This window comes from Apostichopus japonicus, chromosome 14 (genome assembly GCF_037975245.1).
Source record: "Apostichopus japonicus isolate 1M-3 chromosome 14, ASM3797524v1, whole genome shotgun sequence".
Taxonomy (NCBI): domain Eukaryota; kingdom Metazoa; phylum Echinodermata; class Holothuroidea; order Aspidochirotida; family Stichopodidae; genus Apostichopus; species Apostichopus japonicus.
Genome location: NC_092574.1, coordinates 21,444,233 through 21,458,169, shown reverse-complemented (window position 1 = coordinate 21,458,169; position 13,937 = coordinate 21,444,233). Strand labels below are relative to the sequence as shown.

The following is a 13,937-nucleotide window of genomic DNA, read 5'->3' as shown; positions in this document are numbered from 1 at the left end:
CCTACACAGGTTTTGTAGTAGATAAAACATCTATTTCTCTCTTCTCTTTCGTCTTTTTACTAAATTTTGTCCATACAAGAACATGTCAGGAATAAGTCTTAATTTCGAAAATTATCTAAAAAGGACGCGTCTCAACATTTTCACTATCTGTTTGAAAGAACGACATCATATGCATCGAAATGTACAAAGCTAAACGTATCCGGCAGTTGAACTATACATTATCTCCGAAGTTAACCTTTTTCTGAAAGTTCCAGTTTTTTGTTCAATTTATGTATAGTAGTACGTTTGATATGATTTTTGAGCAGATAAAGATGGCAGTTGTGAAATTGTGAATATAGTCATTGCGACGAAAACTACTGTACTCAGAGCCGTATACAGCTCTGACTGTACTGTGAGACTCGCGGTCTCTATGTGTGCACCTTACAATGGTCCCAGATGATAAACATAGCAACGCGGTTAGCAACGGATGTGTTGTGCAATATGCATATATGCTTGGCATGGGGACGACGACTAACGTAAACAGTAACGTGTAGTATCCTCTTGTACTCGTAGACAGTAATTAAGAAAGTTAGTTGTGTATCATTTACTGCAGGTGGTTTATCAAGTATCCATTGTTTTGACTGATGTTACAGGAACTTTCTGATTGCCAAAGAAAGAACCCAGAGAAGCTGAGAAGTTTTATCATCGAAAATGAGCGCCGTTGTAGCCAGTGAGTTTACACTTGTGTCATGATTGTAGATCATTGCTAGCTATAACATTAGCATAACTAGTATATAAGCTATTCCTCCAGGCGTCTTTGCACTTGACTTAGGCCTCCTTAGTTTGGCTAGGCTTGGCCTGCAGTGAGCCTGCAGACTAAGTAAGCCAAGGCATCATTTTATTAAACTTTTGACCTAATCCAGTAACATTAGTTACTCATCTCATCATGAGTGAGTTATGATCACACATGAGAAATTTAGAATTTAGGCTACATTCTTTTTATGTCATCGTCAATGTTTCTCATATCACCATAGAACTGTTAATAGCAGACAGTGTTTTACATAACCATAATTCAACCTTCATAACTTGAGTTCACAAACCCCTTTAATTGGTTAACGTTTAGTGAAGTAGCCAGGTGGGTTTTCCCCTGTTGATAACGGAATAAAGATGATACAACTTTCGTAAAGGGGCTAGTGTCATATTCATACCCAGACTGGCCTCACTTCCTACATTTTTCATGTCAAAATCACAATTATCAAGTCGTAGTCACAACGTCAGTTGATCAGGATGAAATATATTTTGTAAATGTATCCAAAGTTGTATTGTGGGAGAGATTAAAGATCCATAACTAAGTAAACTGAAACTATTTCATGAACTAGTATTAAACTAAATGGTTAAATGCATGACATAAAAATGTTTTCTATTCATTTTGTGGTTTTACTTAATGAGGTATGTTGTGTAGACCTAACTACTGCAATGTGATGTTACCATCCTTAACCACCCAATGAAAGGAAAGGGACTTGAAAATTATACATAGATCTACTCTGTCAGTTGAAGTGAAGTTTTAAATGAACTATTATATTTTCTCCCTCTTCTTCTTAACAGAAGGTCAACGTATTGATCATCTATCACAGCCCAAGAAACTTCCTGATGCATATCAAGAAGACAGGTTGGTAGAAATTCTTGCTTGATACACATTCCTTCAAAAATAACAAATTGAAAGCTATTAACAGGTCTGATACTTTCATCAATTAGTGGAGTAACTAGAGCAGTGGGTTGTAGAGGGTGTAGGGTTGGTAAAGCTCAACTAAGTCATAATAATATATAGAAAGCATGTCAAGAAAATAATCAACTTGACCAGTGTAGTTCTCACCTTTGTCAAATGTCTGGAGACCAACTCTACCCCTTGTTCAAGAAAAGATAGGCTTAATTATAACTTTTTTTTGCTCGTATATATTTTAATATCATGTTTAAATCACTGAGTTTGTTGGTAAGTATCCTTCTACTGCAGTGATTACTGAACCCTGCTTGGCCCTGTCCAAAAACTGGTGTTCTCTTATAGAATTGGCATTCTTGTTTATTTTATTGTAAATGAAATTAGACCAGAGCCTGACAATGTTTTGATCCTCCTTACTAGAAAACAATATTGAATGCATTTACATAGTAGCTCTTATAACATTAAATATTTTCACTATGATTCATATAGTGCTAAATAAGGTAAACATATTTTTCTTTTCTTTCAGGAGATCAGTCTATTGGTTAGATAAGCTTCCAACTGAAACGGAAGGCACGACTAAATTTGGTAAGAATTTACTATTTAATGTCCTCCTTTCACACTGTCTCAAATGTAATCTGGCTTGCATTGTAAATTTGTAATCAAGCCCTTAGAAAGTAAACACAATCTACAATAGAATTATAGAAAATGATATTGTAAGCTAATATGTGTCCATAACCTTAGGTTAAAAAGAATTAATATTAAAGTAACGTTGTTCTTTAAAACTATGTACATGTGATTATTCTGAAGAAGCTTTTCCACTGATTTGAAGTAGGTTAATTAATTTGTCAGTTCTAATTGTGATATAAATGGTTACTACAGGAATTGGTAGACATCAATGCATAATAAATCACGTAGGCTCTTTTGAACAGTATAAAGGCCTTTCTGTTGCTCTGATAATATATATTTTTTTAAATGAGTTTATATAATTATTCATGCTATTGCTATGCTTATTAACATTATTTAAAGAAATGGACATGCAATAAAGAAGTATCCACTCAAATATGTCAGTTGTAGGCTTAAAAAGAATTGAAATGTGGTTTTGATACTTTTTTAAGATTTTCTTATATTAAAGACTGAAGTCAAGCTAAATGCAAAATCAATGGTTAACATTTTGATTGTACCTTCTACTGTAAACAATAATTTCTTCCTTTCTGTTTCGCAGTTGTCAATAAGCATCAGGAAAATCTCTGCAAACCAAAGTCTATCCATAATGAATGGACGGGAGATCGGTAAGTATTATGTACTTCTGAAATATTTATTTGTCTGTTTAGGAACTATATTCAAAGAGTATCAATGCTGTTTATTTTAAGAGATTTTAATATAAATAGCAAATTATCATAACCAATCTTACATTATGATACAAATTATGTAACAACCCTAACTTCAGGAATATCCTTAAATGGTCATGATATTTTTTGATACATAAAGCTTCTATTGTTTTTCCTTATTTAATTTTTTTGCTTACTGATTGCAATAATTCTTTGTGAAAAATTTGGTTCACAAAGTTTTCAGAGTTGCACTGATTAAAGAGGATATATATATATTTTTTTTAGAATCACCAAGCAATGCTTTCAATTGTCTTCTTTTTATAATCACTTTTAGGCAAGTTTAGGTTTAGTTACTAAATTTCAAGTACAAGACAGAACTCTACGTAATTATTTCAGTGAAGGTATATTTATGTAACTTATTGGTAACTTTAATTATACCTCAAAGAGTTTTATTTATTCAAAAATTTGAGGACATGCAGTCATATTTTTCACTGGCCCCACAATACTTAACAGCATACTTTAATTACTAATTTACTATACGGCGTTGTTGTCATGCAAATGTTTACCATTATCCGATCATATGAGATGAACAAATTTCTGTTCTGACAACCAAATTCAACTTTGGTGGTCATCCACCAGATGTTGTCTACATTAAATTCCTTTAAAAAAAAATTCCTTAATGATTAGCCGTGGCTGTGATTGGAATTACACTTAAAAAAATCTGATGTGAACTATGTTATTTTGTGTAAATTTACTTCTTAGGATGCCTTGTTGAGCAAAATGAAACACATTTGTGTTTAAAGTGTTTTTACTTGTTATTCTCTGTCACATTCAGCTGGAGATTTTAACCATGAATGATATAATATGCAAGATAGTTTTATAATATTTGTTTGGAAATTGAAATTAAAAAAAAATTCTATGCTTATCGTTTAACAATTGTCAGTGTTCGTACTGATTTTGTTTTATTTCTTTGCTTGGTTAATGAGACGTTTTGTTCTTATGTTCTTTCTCCAGGCCCACACCAAAATGGGAGGTAAGCAAAGCAGCCCAGCAAGCAGAAGCTTCTGAACGGGTATCTGCACTGAGTCAGTCAAAAGGCTGTCACAAGGATTTTGTGCCGGAACGGCCGGTAAGAACTCAAGTGAGTAAGGCAGCCATGAATGCTTCCCCATCTGCAAGGATAGAGCAACTAGCTAAGGAGAAGACATACGAGCCCTTGAAAATCAAAGAGAGTTACGAATTTGACTCCTACGTTTGGGACCAGGAGATTTCAAAGGCTGCTAAAAATGCCAAATGTTCGGACAGATTAGAGACCTTAGCCGAACCGAAACAGTTTCATTCCAGTTTTCAGTTTGCAAAGCCGATACAATGGGAGACGACCGAATCGAGCAAGAAAGCCATAGCTACCTTACGTATTCAACAGCTAGCCAGACCGACGAGTCGAGGAAAAACCGAAAACTACGATCCTTACAAAGTGTCTTCCGCTGCAGTTCATGCCAGGCCGACTCCACGAATAGATGAACTCGCTACTCCTATCCCGAGAAAAGTTCGACAGAAGAAAACACAAAATGCAGCCGGAAACTGATTTAATGACACTGAATAATAAATTGCGTTTTGGGGATGACAATCAATATGGAAAATTGCAAATTTGAACAGGAACTTGCTTGCCTAGTGAGGAGGATGGGATATGGCCATGATTACAATATTTCCTGATCAGTGGTTAAAAAGTGGTTATATACTCATATGAATGCCTTTTGCTTTTAACCTCTTCTCTCAAATGTCTTGCTTGCATCCAGATAATTGAACATATTAAACACAGAGAGATATTATATTTTAACTGGTAAATGTGGTTTTGTGTTGCATTTAATCATCGTAAAGTTTAAAACAAATGTTAGCCACAAAATATTTAATGGAAAAGAAATGTATTTGTGCCACAAATTGTTTAAGTGCTCAGGTTGCAGTACAACACAGTGCTCATTCAAAACGGCATGCATTGGACAACAACAAAAGTCCCTTAAAGTTTTTACCATCAAAAACCATATGGCAATCTAGCCATATGATGAAAAAAACATGACAATGGTGCATGGCTGTATGCACAGTAATAGTTTAACATGCTAAGAGTATTTTAAAGTATTCTCTTGAAGGTTTTCTCCAACAAAATTTAGTAATTATCTGTCATGAGAAGGCTTGTGGTTATTCTGTATTCGTCCTCGTATTCAAGCATAGTTACCTTAACTGATAGTTACCTGCATAAATTTGTACTCCTACTTTTGGCATTTGGGAAATCTAGTAGGAAGATTGGGGTGTATGTGGGGGGGGGGAGGGGGGTTGTACTCACACTGTTAACAATGTTCTCTCACTACAAGTCTGCTCATCTGTATTACTCACGTATTTGTGAGGTGACTTGTAAATATAGTTGCGTGCGCCGGTTTGTGGCTGCACCCTATGGGAAGTCCCCCAGGGGACACGTGGCTGTGGTGCACTGCTGTGCCCTAGGAGAGATTGTTTGAATTGTGCACACTTTGGTGTGTAGGTGTGACAAGTTAACAATGACCAGGGTTAATTGTAAAGCGCATAGAACTTGTGGATTATGCACTATATAAATAACGGCCTAATAATTTGCTAGAGGTAATAGTACAGTAGTTATCAAAACACAAAATGCAGCAAGCCTTTTACTTTTGGCCCCAAATTGCACTCTCTTCATTCAGATATTAAGTTGTCTGTATTAAAGTGTTTCAAAGACTGAGAGTAATTTTGTTTGTTCAGATTGAAAGGAGTGTACTTTGGGAAATTGTCAGCTATTTTACTGGCATGCTGAAATTTGTGGTCAATAAATTCTGTTCTTTAACATTCTGAAGAGAAACATTCTTATGGGGTTGGCAATAAAAAATTGATATCAGAAGTTAGAATTTTTAGATATGTACTTTTCTTTTAAGGGGAAGTCACATTAAGTATTACTTATATGCGAACAATGTGTGGTGCTTCTGCAGCTATGGTGATTGCATTTGAAACATCAAATTACGTACTACCCAACGACTTTTCATTTCGATTTCTACTCTTACAATACAATTGATACCTGAAAACATTTGTTCATCTCTTTATTCTTTGGCAAATAAAAGGAAGTATCAATGTTTCCTGTTATGTTTTAGTTTTGTTTACAGCTTTCTTCTTCAGTGTTAGCTGCGATGCATTCTAGTATCTCTAATAGTAGCTCCATTAGTGTAGTCCTGCTCCCATCATGCCATTTGCAAACAAGTAATGAATATTGGTCTGACAATTGTTGTAAAATTGTAACTCCCCCTCCCCTGCCCCCCCCCCCCCACCTCAAGTTATAAACTTCCAAAGTATCCACAGACCTCAATAGGACAATTAACAATGCTTCTTGTGAAGTTGACATTTTCGAGATAATGAAGAAAATCTGAATCTTTGAAAGTTTTAATCTATTTCGGCTGATGTTAAAAGTAGCCCTTGGGCCATGAATTGCTTATAATTGCAGAGATTCACTGAGAATAAGCTATTGAATGTATCATAAACCTATATAGCTGCTTGTTACCCAAGTAAAATCTGTGAAAAACATCCTCGGCTTGTGCAGTAAAATGGTTCTCATCCCAACAAAAGTTTGCTGGTGCAGCTGTTTGGGCCCCAGGGGGCCCACGTACAGTAACAAATTACTGAGACAGAACAAGCACCTGTCGGGCATAAGCTCATCTTCAACGATTACAGGTTCATTACATAAGTTCCCTCCTTTATAAATTCCTGGATTGACTTCGGGCCCCTCCATAAAGATTCAGTTGTGTTAAATTTCACTTTAGTCCTCTCAACGTCACTGCCACACCACCTTAAATCACTGTCTCTCTAATCACCTACCATATTAATCCATTGATAACGCCCTACTCAACTGTCTGAAAAGGGACCTTAGGACCAGTAGCCTACCTGTGGCTAAGGTTCCTGGCCTGGCGCAGTTCCACAAGACGTACAGAACGCTTTGGTACAGTGTTATGACGTAACGAACGCTTCAATGGTACAATGTCAATCGCTTAGCATTATGCTCTAGCAAGATCATGCTCAGATTTTGGTTACTTTTTAATTAAGCGTCTTGTTACTGTGGTTTCACGAAGTTTCATTTTCTGTGGACGGTCGACTTGTTACTTTAACAGTGATTATTTTTTTACTTTTACTTTTATTTTAAGTAACACAGTTTTATTTTCATTTACGATTTTTACTTTCTTTTCATTACGCCTTTTTAGTTTCGATTATAAATAAAGTAGCGTTTTAATGAGTAACATGATTAGTTTCGCGGAATAGGCCCCATCAAGTACTCACTTATTCTAGGCTAGAAGTAATGCTACAACTCTCAGTACAACTACACTATGCCTACCCTAAGTTGGAGTTTGTACTGACCACTGCATACGAGATGTGGTGTTGCTAGTATACTTACGGTAACTTTGTGTGTTCCCAAAATTATTCTTGTGTGGGTGGGAATCTAAGAAAAACTCATAGCATAAAAGCAACAGTTGATGGAATAATACTCATAATATTTCCCACCCTGAACTTAAAAAAGCTCAATTAAGATTAAGAATCATTCAGAGAGCTTAGTTTGCATTCAACAAAATAATAATTTTGTAGTTTTAGGCAATTTTTTCAATTATTGAAGTTTGGAGAATGATGGTGTGTTGACTTTTGTACATAGCATGTTTTCATAAAGTGATTGGAAGGAAACAGTGAGTTAAAGGCCGCTAAGAAGCCTAGTCTGCAGAGCAGACAGTGCAATAATTAGCACTTTCCAAGAATGGAATGTAACAGTGATCATATACACAGTGATACAAACTGCCTTACATATTCAAGTGTTTTTGAAACCAAAAGTAATATCCAAACAGCAAGCAGTAGCAGTGTTGACCAAATTGACTACATAGTTATATTGTTATCTTACTCTGTGGTGTTTGGGACAGGAAATCCTCTTAAAGCCTATTAATTGCAGTTTTGTACCATATAAAGTATATAATACTATTGTAAATTACAAGCAAAGTGTGAACATTATAATGTACATGGTGTTTCATTTATATACATATTTGATCTTTCACGATGACCTTTCTACTAGAAAACTGAATGGATGCAACATGTAATCACTGTAGGCAAACTCATGGATATTGTGGTTCAAAGTTTGCTTAACATAATTTCTATTGTGTATGTGAATTTGAAAAGATTAAAGTAAACCCTATATTGGTTGAAAAAGATGAGCTCTAATCCATGTTGTTAGCCATACATAATTGCATGCTACTCCTGACAGGCAGGAGGACCTCAGTCAAAACAAGAATATTGATAATTCAACACTGGTAGAAATTGATCACATTATGACCACTCTGCATAAAATTTGATGGAATGAACATTTTTGTGTCATCAGGATTCTCTACAGAGGCAAATTAACAGAACTACAGCCAGCATATAGTTTTATTGTAACCTATCAGTAGTTCTGTTAGTTTGCATATGAATTAGATCCCAATAGACCTTCATACATTTACCTCTGAAAGGTAGTTGTTAATCAGTGCATTTACATTGATCTCTCTTTAATTTTATACAGCTTATATAACTTAATATATAAATTATATATTATTTAATTTGCCATCACAGAACTGTCAGCCATCTTCCATATCCAATCCTGGAGCTTTCATGATGACACATTCAAGCAATGGATTACTTGCACTAGCAGATTTATTGAAACCACAGAATGAGGAAAGTGATGAGGATGAGGTAACATCAATTAGACTGTGCAGTACATGAATGTATCAGAACATTAATGTGAAAGCACATGATCATGAAAGTATGTGAATATGAAGGAAACAGAATATGACAGTACTTGTACATGAAAATATGTTAGAGCCTGAATATGTAAGCGGTACATGAGGATGAAAAAAGAATGTATGTTGCATATTTCAATTTTCTCGCTTGGTCACAAGATGTCTTTCCTTATTAAAACTCTTCTAAATTTTCTCTCTGACAATTACCAGTGCAAATATTCTTTGAAAGACCCTCATAAAGTGTTGTTATTGCATCTTGTGAATAATTTAATGGTTAACTGAAATATTTTCTATTTCAGCCAGTCGCAGGTGTTGCAAAACTTGGACCAGCTTCTATTGGACTTCCATCACAAAATAAACCAAAGCAAAAACAAGGTAGCAAAAATTGTGTTCCTCTTTGACATTTTCCTCTCTTAGTCTTAAGTACTTATTCCAATGAATTTAAATAAATTACAAATTGCGAGAGCACTATTTCTCTAGGTTAGTAAGGTCTTTTTTCTACACTTATTCAATAACATGTGAGGTTTAGATTATCTCTCCAAAAATTGCAACAACCATAAGAAGTTTAATTCCTACTTCCATTTGCATTATACAAAACAAAACAAAATCAACAAGGAGTACCATTTGCATATTTCATTTTTGATGTTTTGCATATTTTAATAACATACATGAATACCCATCATATGTTGCATATTAGGTACGTATACATGCTTCAGGATGGTAATTCACTTATTTCTACTCCGAGAAAAAAGCAAATCCCTATTTAATGTTATTGTAGAATCTTCCAAGAAAGATAGCAAAGATATTTGGGATGCAGAAGAGGTACCAGAAGGTGCAGAATATGAGGACCTTAATGACCCAAGAATCAAACCAGAGTAAGAAACTTATTTACCTTTTAATTATAATGATCACTTTCCTGTAACTCAAATTTATATTATAAATATATTTACTGTTATGGTTCTCAACTAATTATGCAAGAAGCAACAGTGGAGTAAATACAAGCTTTTCACTTGGTGGGCAGCTTCAATGTTTTGCCAATCAAGGGGCTATTTCCTAATTTTCTTGGTGGGAATCATTGGATTTTCTGATTTCCCATGCTGCATACAAGTAAATAATAGTGATTTCCATATTGTACAAAAAACCACTGCATATTCAGGATCCAGGATACCCATAACATAACCAAACTTAATAAATTAATAAAGGGATTGGACATATGTTGAGGATCAAGGTGTGGTAAGTTTCTGAATGATTTTGAGAAAAATTTTAGGACCCCTTTTAAAAAAAAATGGAAATTGAGTAATCGTCATACTTCTAATTGAGATTGGCCATTTGGCATTCAATGTTTTTGTTATTATATTCATGCATATCTCTGATAAGAACATTAAAATGTTTTGGAAAAATAATTTACAGGGTGGACAAACTAATTTACTGGGTGGGCAATGGGCAAGCTCAATTTACTGGGTGGGGAAATTCCCCTACTCCACGAAAACAAATGCAGATAAGACCTAGGCACAGTTACAAAATGATATCTGTTCTCGTAGTAGAAATTAACAATATGCCTTTGATACCAGCTGAGTGCACTACCTATGACATCCCCCCCCCACCCCCCTTACTTTCCCAGTCTGCTTGGTTTTATGTCTTAATCTTTAAATGATCATCCTTTAGCATGATTTACAGTAAATTTGTCCAGTTCAGATTTGCTGAAGTCTGAATTTAATAATCACAGCTTATGCTTGTATTCCCAGGTACGATATGATCTTTCAACAAGACGTCAGTTCTGAAGATATCTTTCTTCAGATGGGTTCAAAGACCCCCACGTCAGCCTCTTGTCCATTCCTGAAGGTAAATCTTCTGGATTTGTAATCATAGACAAGTCTGTTTTTCAACTTTCAATCGTTCTCAGAGCTCTCAATAATTTTTCGAATCATTATCCGTACTGCCCTCTTATTTTCTTACATCATACTCACGTAGTGAAATATAATACAACAAATTAGATATAAATCAGAATGGTAGAAAACACGTTTCTCCCATAGGAAGGAAAACAAACACCCACAAAGCATTAAAGACATCAACAAGAATTTAAATATGAAAAGAAGGAAACCATGACAGGTTTAAAACAACATCGTAATGTGTTTTACTTTCATCAAGAAAACTGCTCATGAGCAAAACGTGTCTATTTATCAGTTTGTTGCATGTACGCTACAACAGATGCTCAAAATGACTGTTTCTGTAATTAAAACAAACCATGAACAATAATAGCCTAGGCACAATGGTACTCCCTTAGCAGATGTAACTAGGCCTGTAGCCTTTATTGGATGCTCACAGAAGTTTGTTTCTATTTGGAGATGTAACTGTCTGTTTTTGTTGCTTTGTAGTCCCAATAACGGTTCATTGCTCATTATTATTATTGTACTAGTTTGACTTTGCTTTCTTACTAGATGCAAAGTTTCTTTTAGCTTACTTAAAATAAACTATTTGTCGGAGAAACTATTATCAGGTTAGGCAGTTACCTGATAATAGGTTTTATGACAGTTTTCTAACTTAAAAATCAGATTTGAACTATTTCATTTTACCATTTTACCCCCTCTATTTTCCCCCCTCTTGATTTAAGATCAAAATTAATCTACCAGATACAAAATATGCTGAAGTTGAGCTTGATGTCACAGAAAAATTCCTTGACTGCAGAAGTCCAAAATAGTAAGTTTGTAACTGAGTTATCTGATGGAAATCTTCTTATTCATGTGGTACGTTATAAAATATAAACAGTGTGAATTGAAACTGTTCCTTGGCACTTTGAACTGGGTTGACATTTTGTTCAAAAGAAAAGTAAAAGAAGATATTATAAGATATTATATAAGTTAAAGTTTAGTAATAAGTAAATCAATTAATTAAGTCTAGAGGGTGGCCTGGAATTGATAATTACATTGTAAATAAGATTGTTCTTGTGATGACTGTATGTATACGTCAACATTTTGATGCTTGTGTACTATCTTCTATGTATTTTTTGTATTATCATCTTGCGGAAATAAAGAGAGAATATAATCTATTAAAGCATTGTTAGACATTTGCTGGGGTGTGTAGGAGAGGGGGAGGGGGTGGAATTAATGTTTCATTTTGATTGAAATGGGTATTTACATGTGTGGGAAGTAATGCAAAAATCTTTTCTTAGAACGTACTGAAATGGATAGACCAACAACAAAAAAAGCACAAAATTACTCTTTAAATAAATTAAATTAATAATGAATTTGTGTGTGACTGGATTTGATTGTGACATGTGTAAGAGGATTATGATTTACATACTTACAGAGTTTCATCTAAATACTCAAACAGCATTTTACAAGCTAAGAATATATTTTCAATATTCAGAGAAACTTTTCTGTTTCAAAATTAACGAGACTCAAACTTAAGCAGTTTTGATATTTTGAAATCAAAACACCTAAATGTGATATTTTGGAGTAATGAGTCATCTTTGAACAATTAAATGTATTTTTAAGAACAGCAAGTTGGGATTGAGATTCTCATTCGGCAGTGGGGAGTACCTGTTGTCTTCCATGTAAATGCCACATGGTTTAACATTGAATCATTCCTTAAAAGCAAAATCCTAATAATGATGTCAGTTTCTGAGTCCTGATCCATCTAATAATAAATGCTAAATCCATTGTTTAATACTTAAATTATATTCACTGTCTTTAAATCTGATGAATTTCATGTAACTAAATCTTCACTTTGTTTTTCAGCAAATTGGGTCTCCATCTGCCACACCCCGTCGACAGTAAAAACGGTAAAGCACAATGGGACAGTGAAAACGGTGTTCTAACCGTGACTCTCAAAATGAACAGAGAATATGATTTTCTCAATGGATGAGAATCTCGTGCAGAATTGTAATGGATGAATTTAAGAGCTATACGGAAAGTTACTCCATCTTATGACCGAATCCAATGATTTGCAGTAGCTGTCACATGTCACTGGTAGGGGTGTCATGAGCCTGGTGACATTACTGTCAATTGGTCCCCTTTCTTAAATGTCTTATGGCAGTGAAAATATATTATTCCTTTATCCCATATTTCTCTTCGCCCACTTATTAACCCCGGGCCTCCAGCCTGTAGATTTTCAGATACAGAAATTTTCAAGATATTTTAGAGAAAGTACAGCCAATGTATTATTATGATTAATTACTATAGTTACTTCTGTTGCTTGTATTTTATTGAGCACCACAAGAAATAACAAACTTGAACTTCTTTAACATGCTGCCATCTATATGAATATTTATGAATTATTGTAATTAGGCATTACATATTCTAACAGAAATATAAAATGAAAAAAAAAATCTGAAGAAATTTTGGTCCGTTTGCAAGAAGTAAAACTTAAGAATTCATGTCAGATATCAGGAGGCTGCCTTTTGGTCCCATTTGTTGATGTCAAATCACTTCTAAGTGGCAGAAGAAGCTGTTAATCTGGTTCTCTGTTCATAATGTCTTAGTGAGAGGTCAGACCTAGAATTTCACAATTTCAACCATTTGCTGAAAAAATGCCAGTATTTCCAAAGATCTACTTGCTAAAATCAAGGTCCCAACAACATTTTCCTTAATGACAGCATCCCAATAATATTCACTGATTAAAAGCCGTAATAAAGGGCTTACACTACAAACGAAAATCATTCAGATTCCTTGACTGACACTTATTTTCCAATTTATCATTTGCTTATGCTCTAAATATCTACTGGCTATATGCCAGTACCCTTTTTTGTCTACTGGTAAATAGCAAAATCCACTGGCATATATCCAGTTAATTGCCTGAATTTTGAGGATTGTTATTACCAATTCCTTGACTTGCTATACTAAAAACAATGCAGATGTTACATTAAAAACTTAAATATTGTCAGTTTCAACATTACATTTGCCAGTTAATCTTATGGCTCTGCTGTGTTAGTTTGGGAATTTTCAAGTCTTAATTGAATGTAACAGAAAACAAGATATTTTGTAAGAGGGAAATAAGATTTTTCTTGTTTCAGTATTTTGGGAATTTGTGTAAATTCACTTATTCATATGCTATATATATATATATATATAATATATATATATATATATATATATATATATATATATATATATATATATA

At 34.3% G+C, this 13,937-nt stretch overlaps 2 protein-coding genes across 4 annotated transcripts; both read left to right on the top strand.

The window, feature by feature from the left end:
* Nucleotides 1-480: 480 nt before the first annotated feature.
* Nucleotides 481-6,157, top strand: LOC139979749 (sperm microtubule associated protein 2-like). Of its 2 annotated transcripts, none has more exons than XM_071990828.1 (5): nucleotides 481-709; nucleotides 1,588-1,648; nucleotides 2,223-2,281; nucleotides 2,919-2,985; nucleotides 4,039-6,157. In XM_071990828.1, the coding sequence occupies exons 1-5, from the start codon at nucleotides 691-693 to the stop codon at nucleotides 4,607-4,609; spliced, it is 777 nt and encodes a 258-aa protein (XP_071846929.1). In that variant the 5' UTR covers nucleotides 481-690; the 3' UTR covers nucleotides 4,610-6,157. The 2 variants fall into 2 exon arrangements, with proteins under 2 accessions (XP_071846929.1, XP_071846928.1); XM_071990827.1 differs by having other exon boundaries at nucleotides 482-709; nucleotides 1,585-1,648.
* An 869-nt stretch (nucleotides 6,158-7,026) lies between these two features.
* LOC139979750 (dynein axonemal assembly factor 6-like) lies at nucleotides 7,027-13,882 on the top strand. Of its 2 annotated transcripts, none has more exons than XM_071990829.1 (7): nucleotides 7,027-7,180; nucleotides 8,653-8,772; nucleotides 9,119-9,194; nucleotides 9,598-9,694; nucleotides 10,565-10,661; nucleotides 11,431-11,516; nucleotides 12,557-13,882. In XM_071990829.1, exons 2-7 carry the CDS (start codon nucleotides 8,692-8,694, stop codon nucleotides 12,681-12,683), a joined length of 564 nt encoding a protein of 187 aa, XP_071846930.1. In that variant the 5' UTR covers nucleotides 7,027-7,180; nucleotides 8,653-8,691; the 3' UTR covers nucleotides 12,684-13,882. The 2 variants fall into 2 exon arrangements, with proteins under 2 accessions (XP_071846930.1, XP_071846931.1); XM_071990830.1 differs by having other exon boundaries at nucleotides 10,546-10,661.
* The last annotated feature ends 55 nt before the right edge of the window (nucleotides 13,883-13,937 follow it).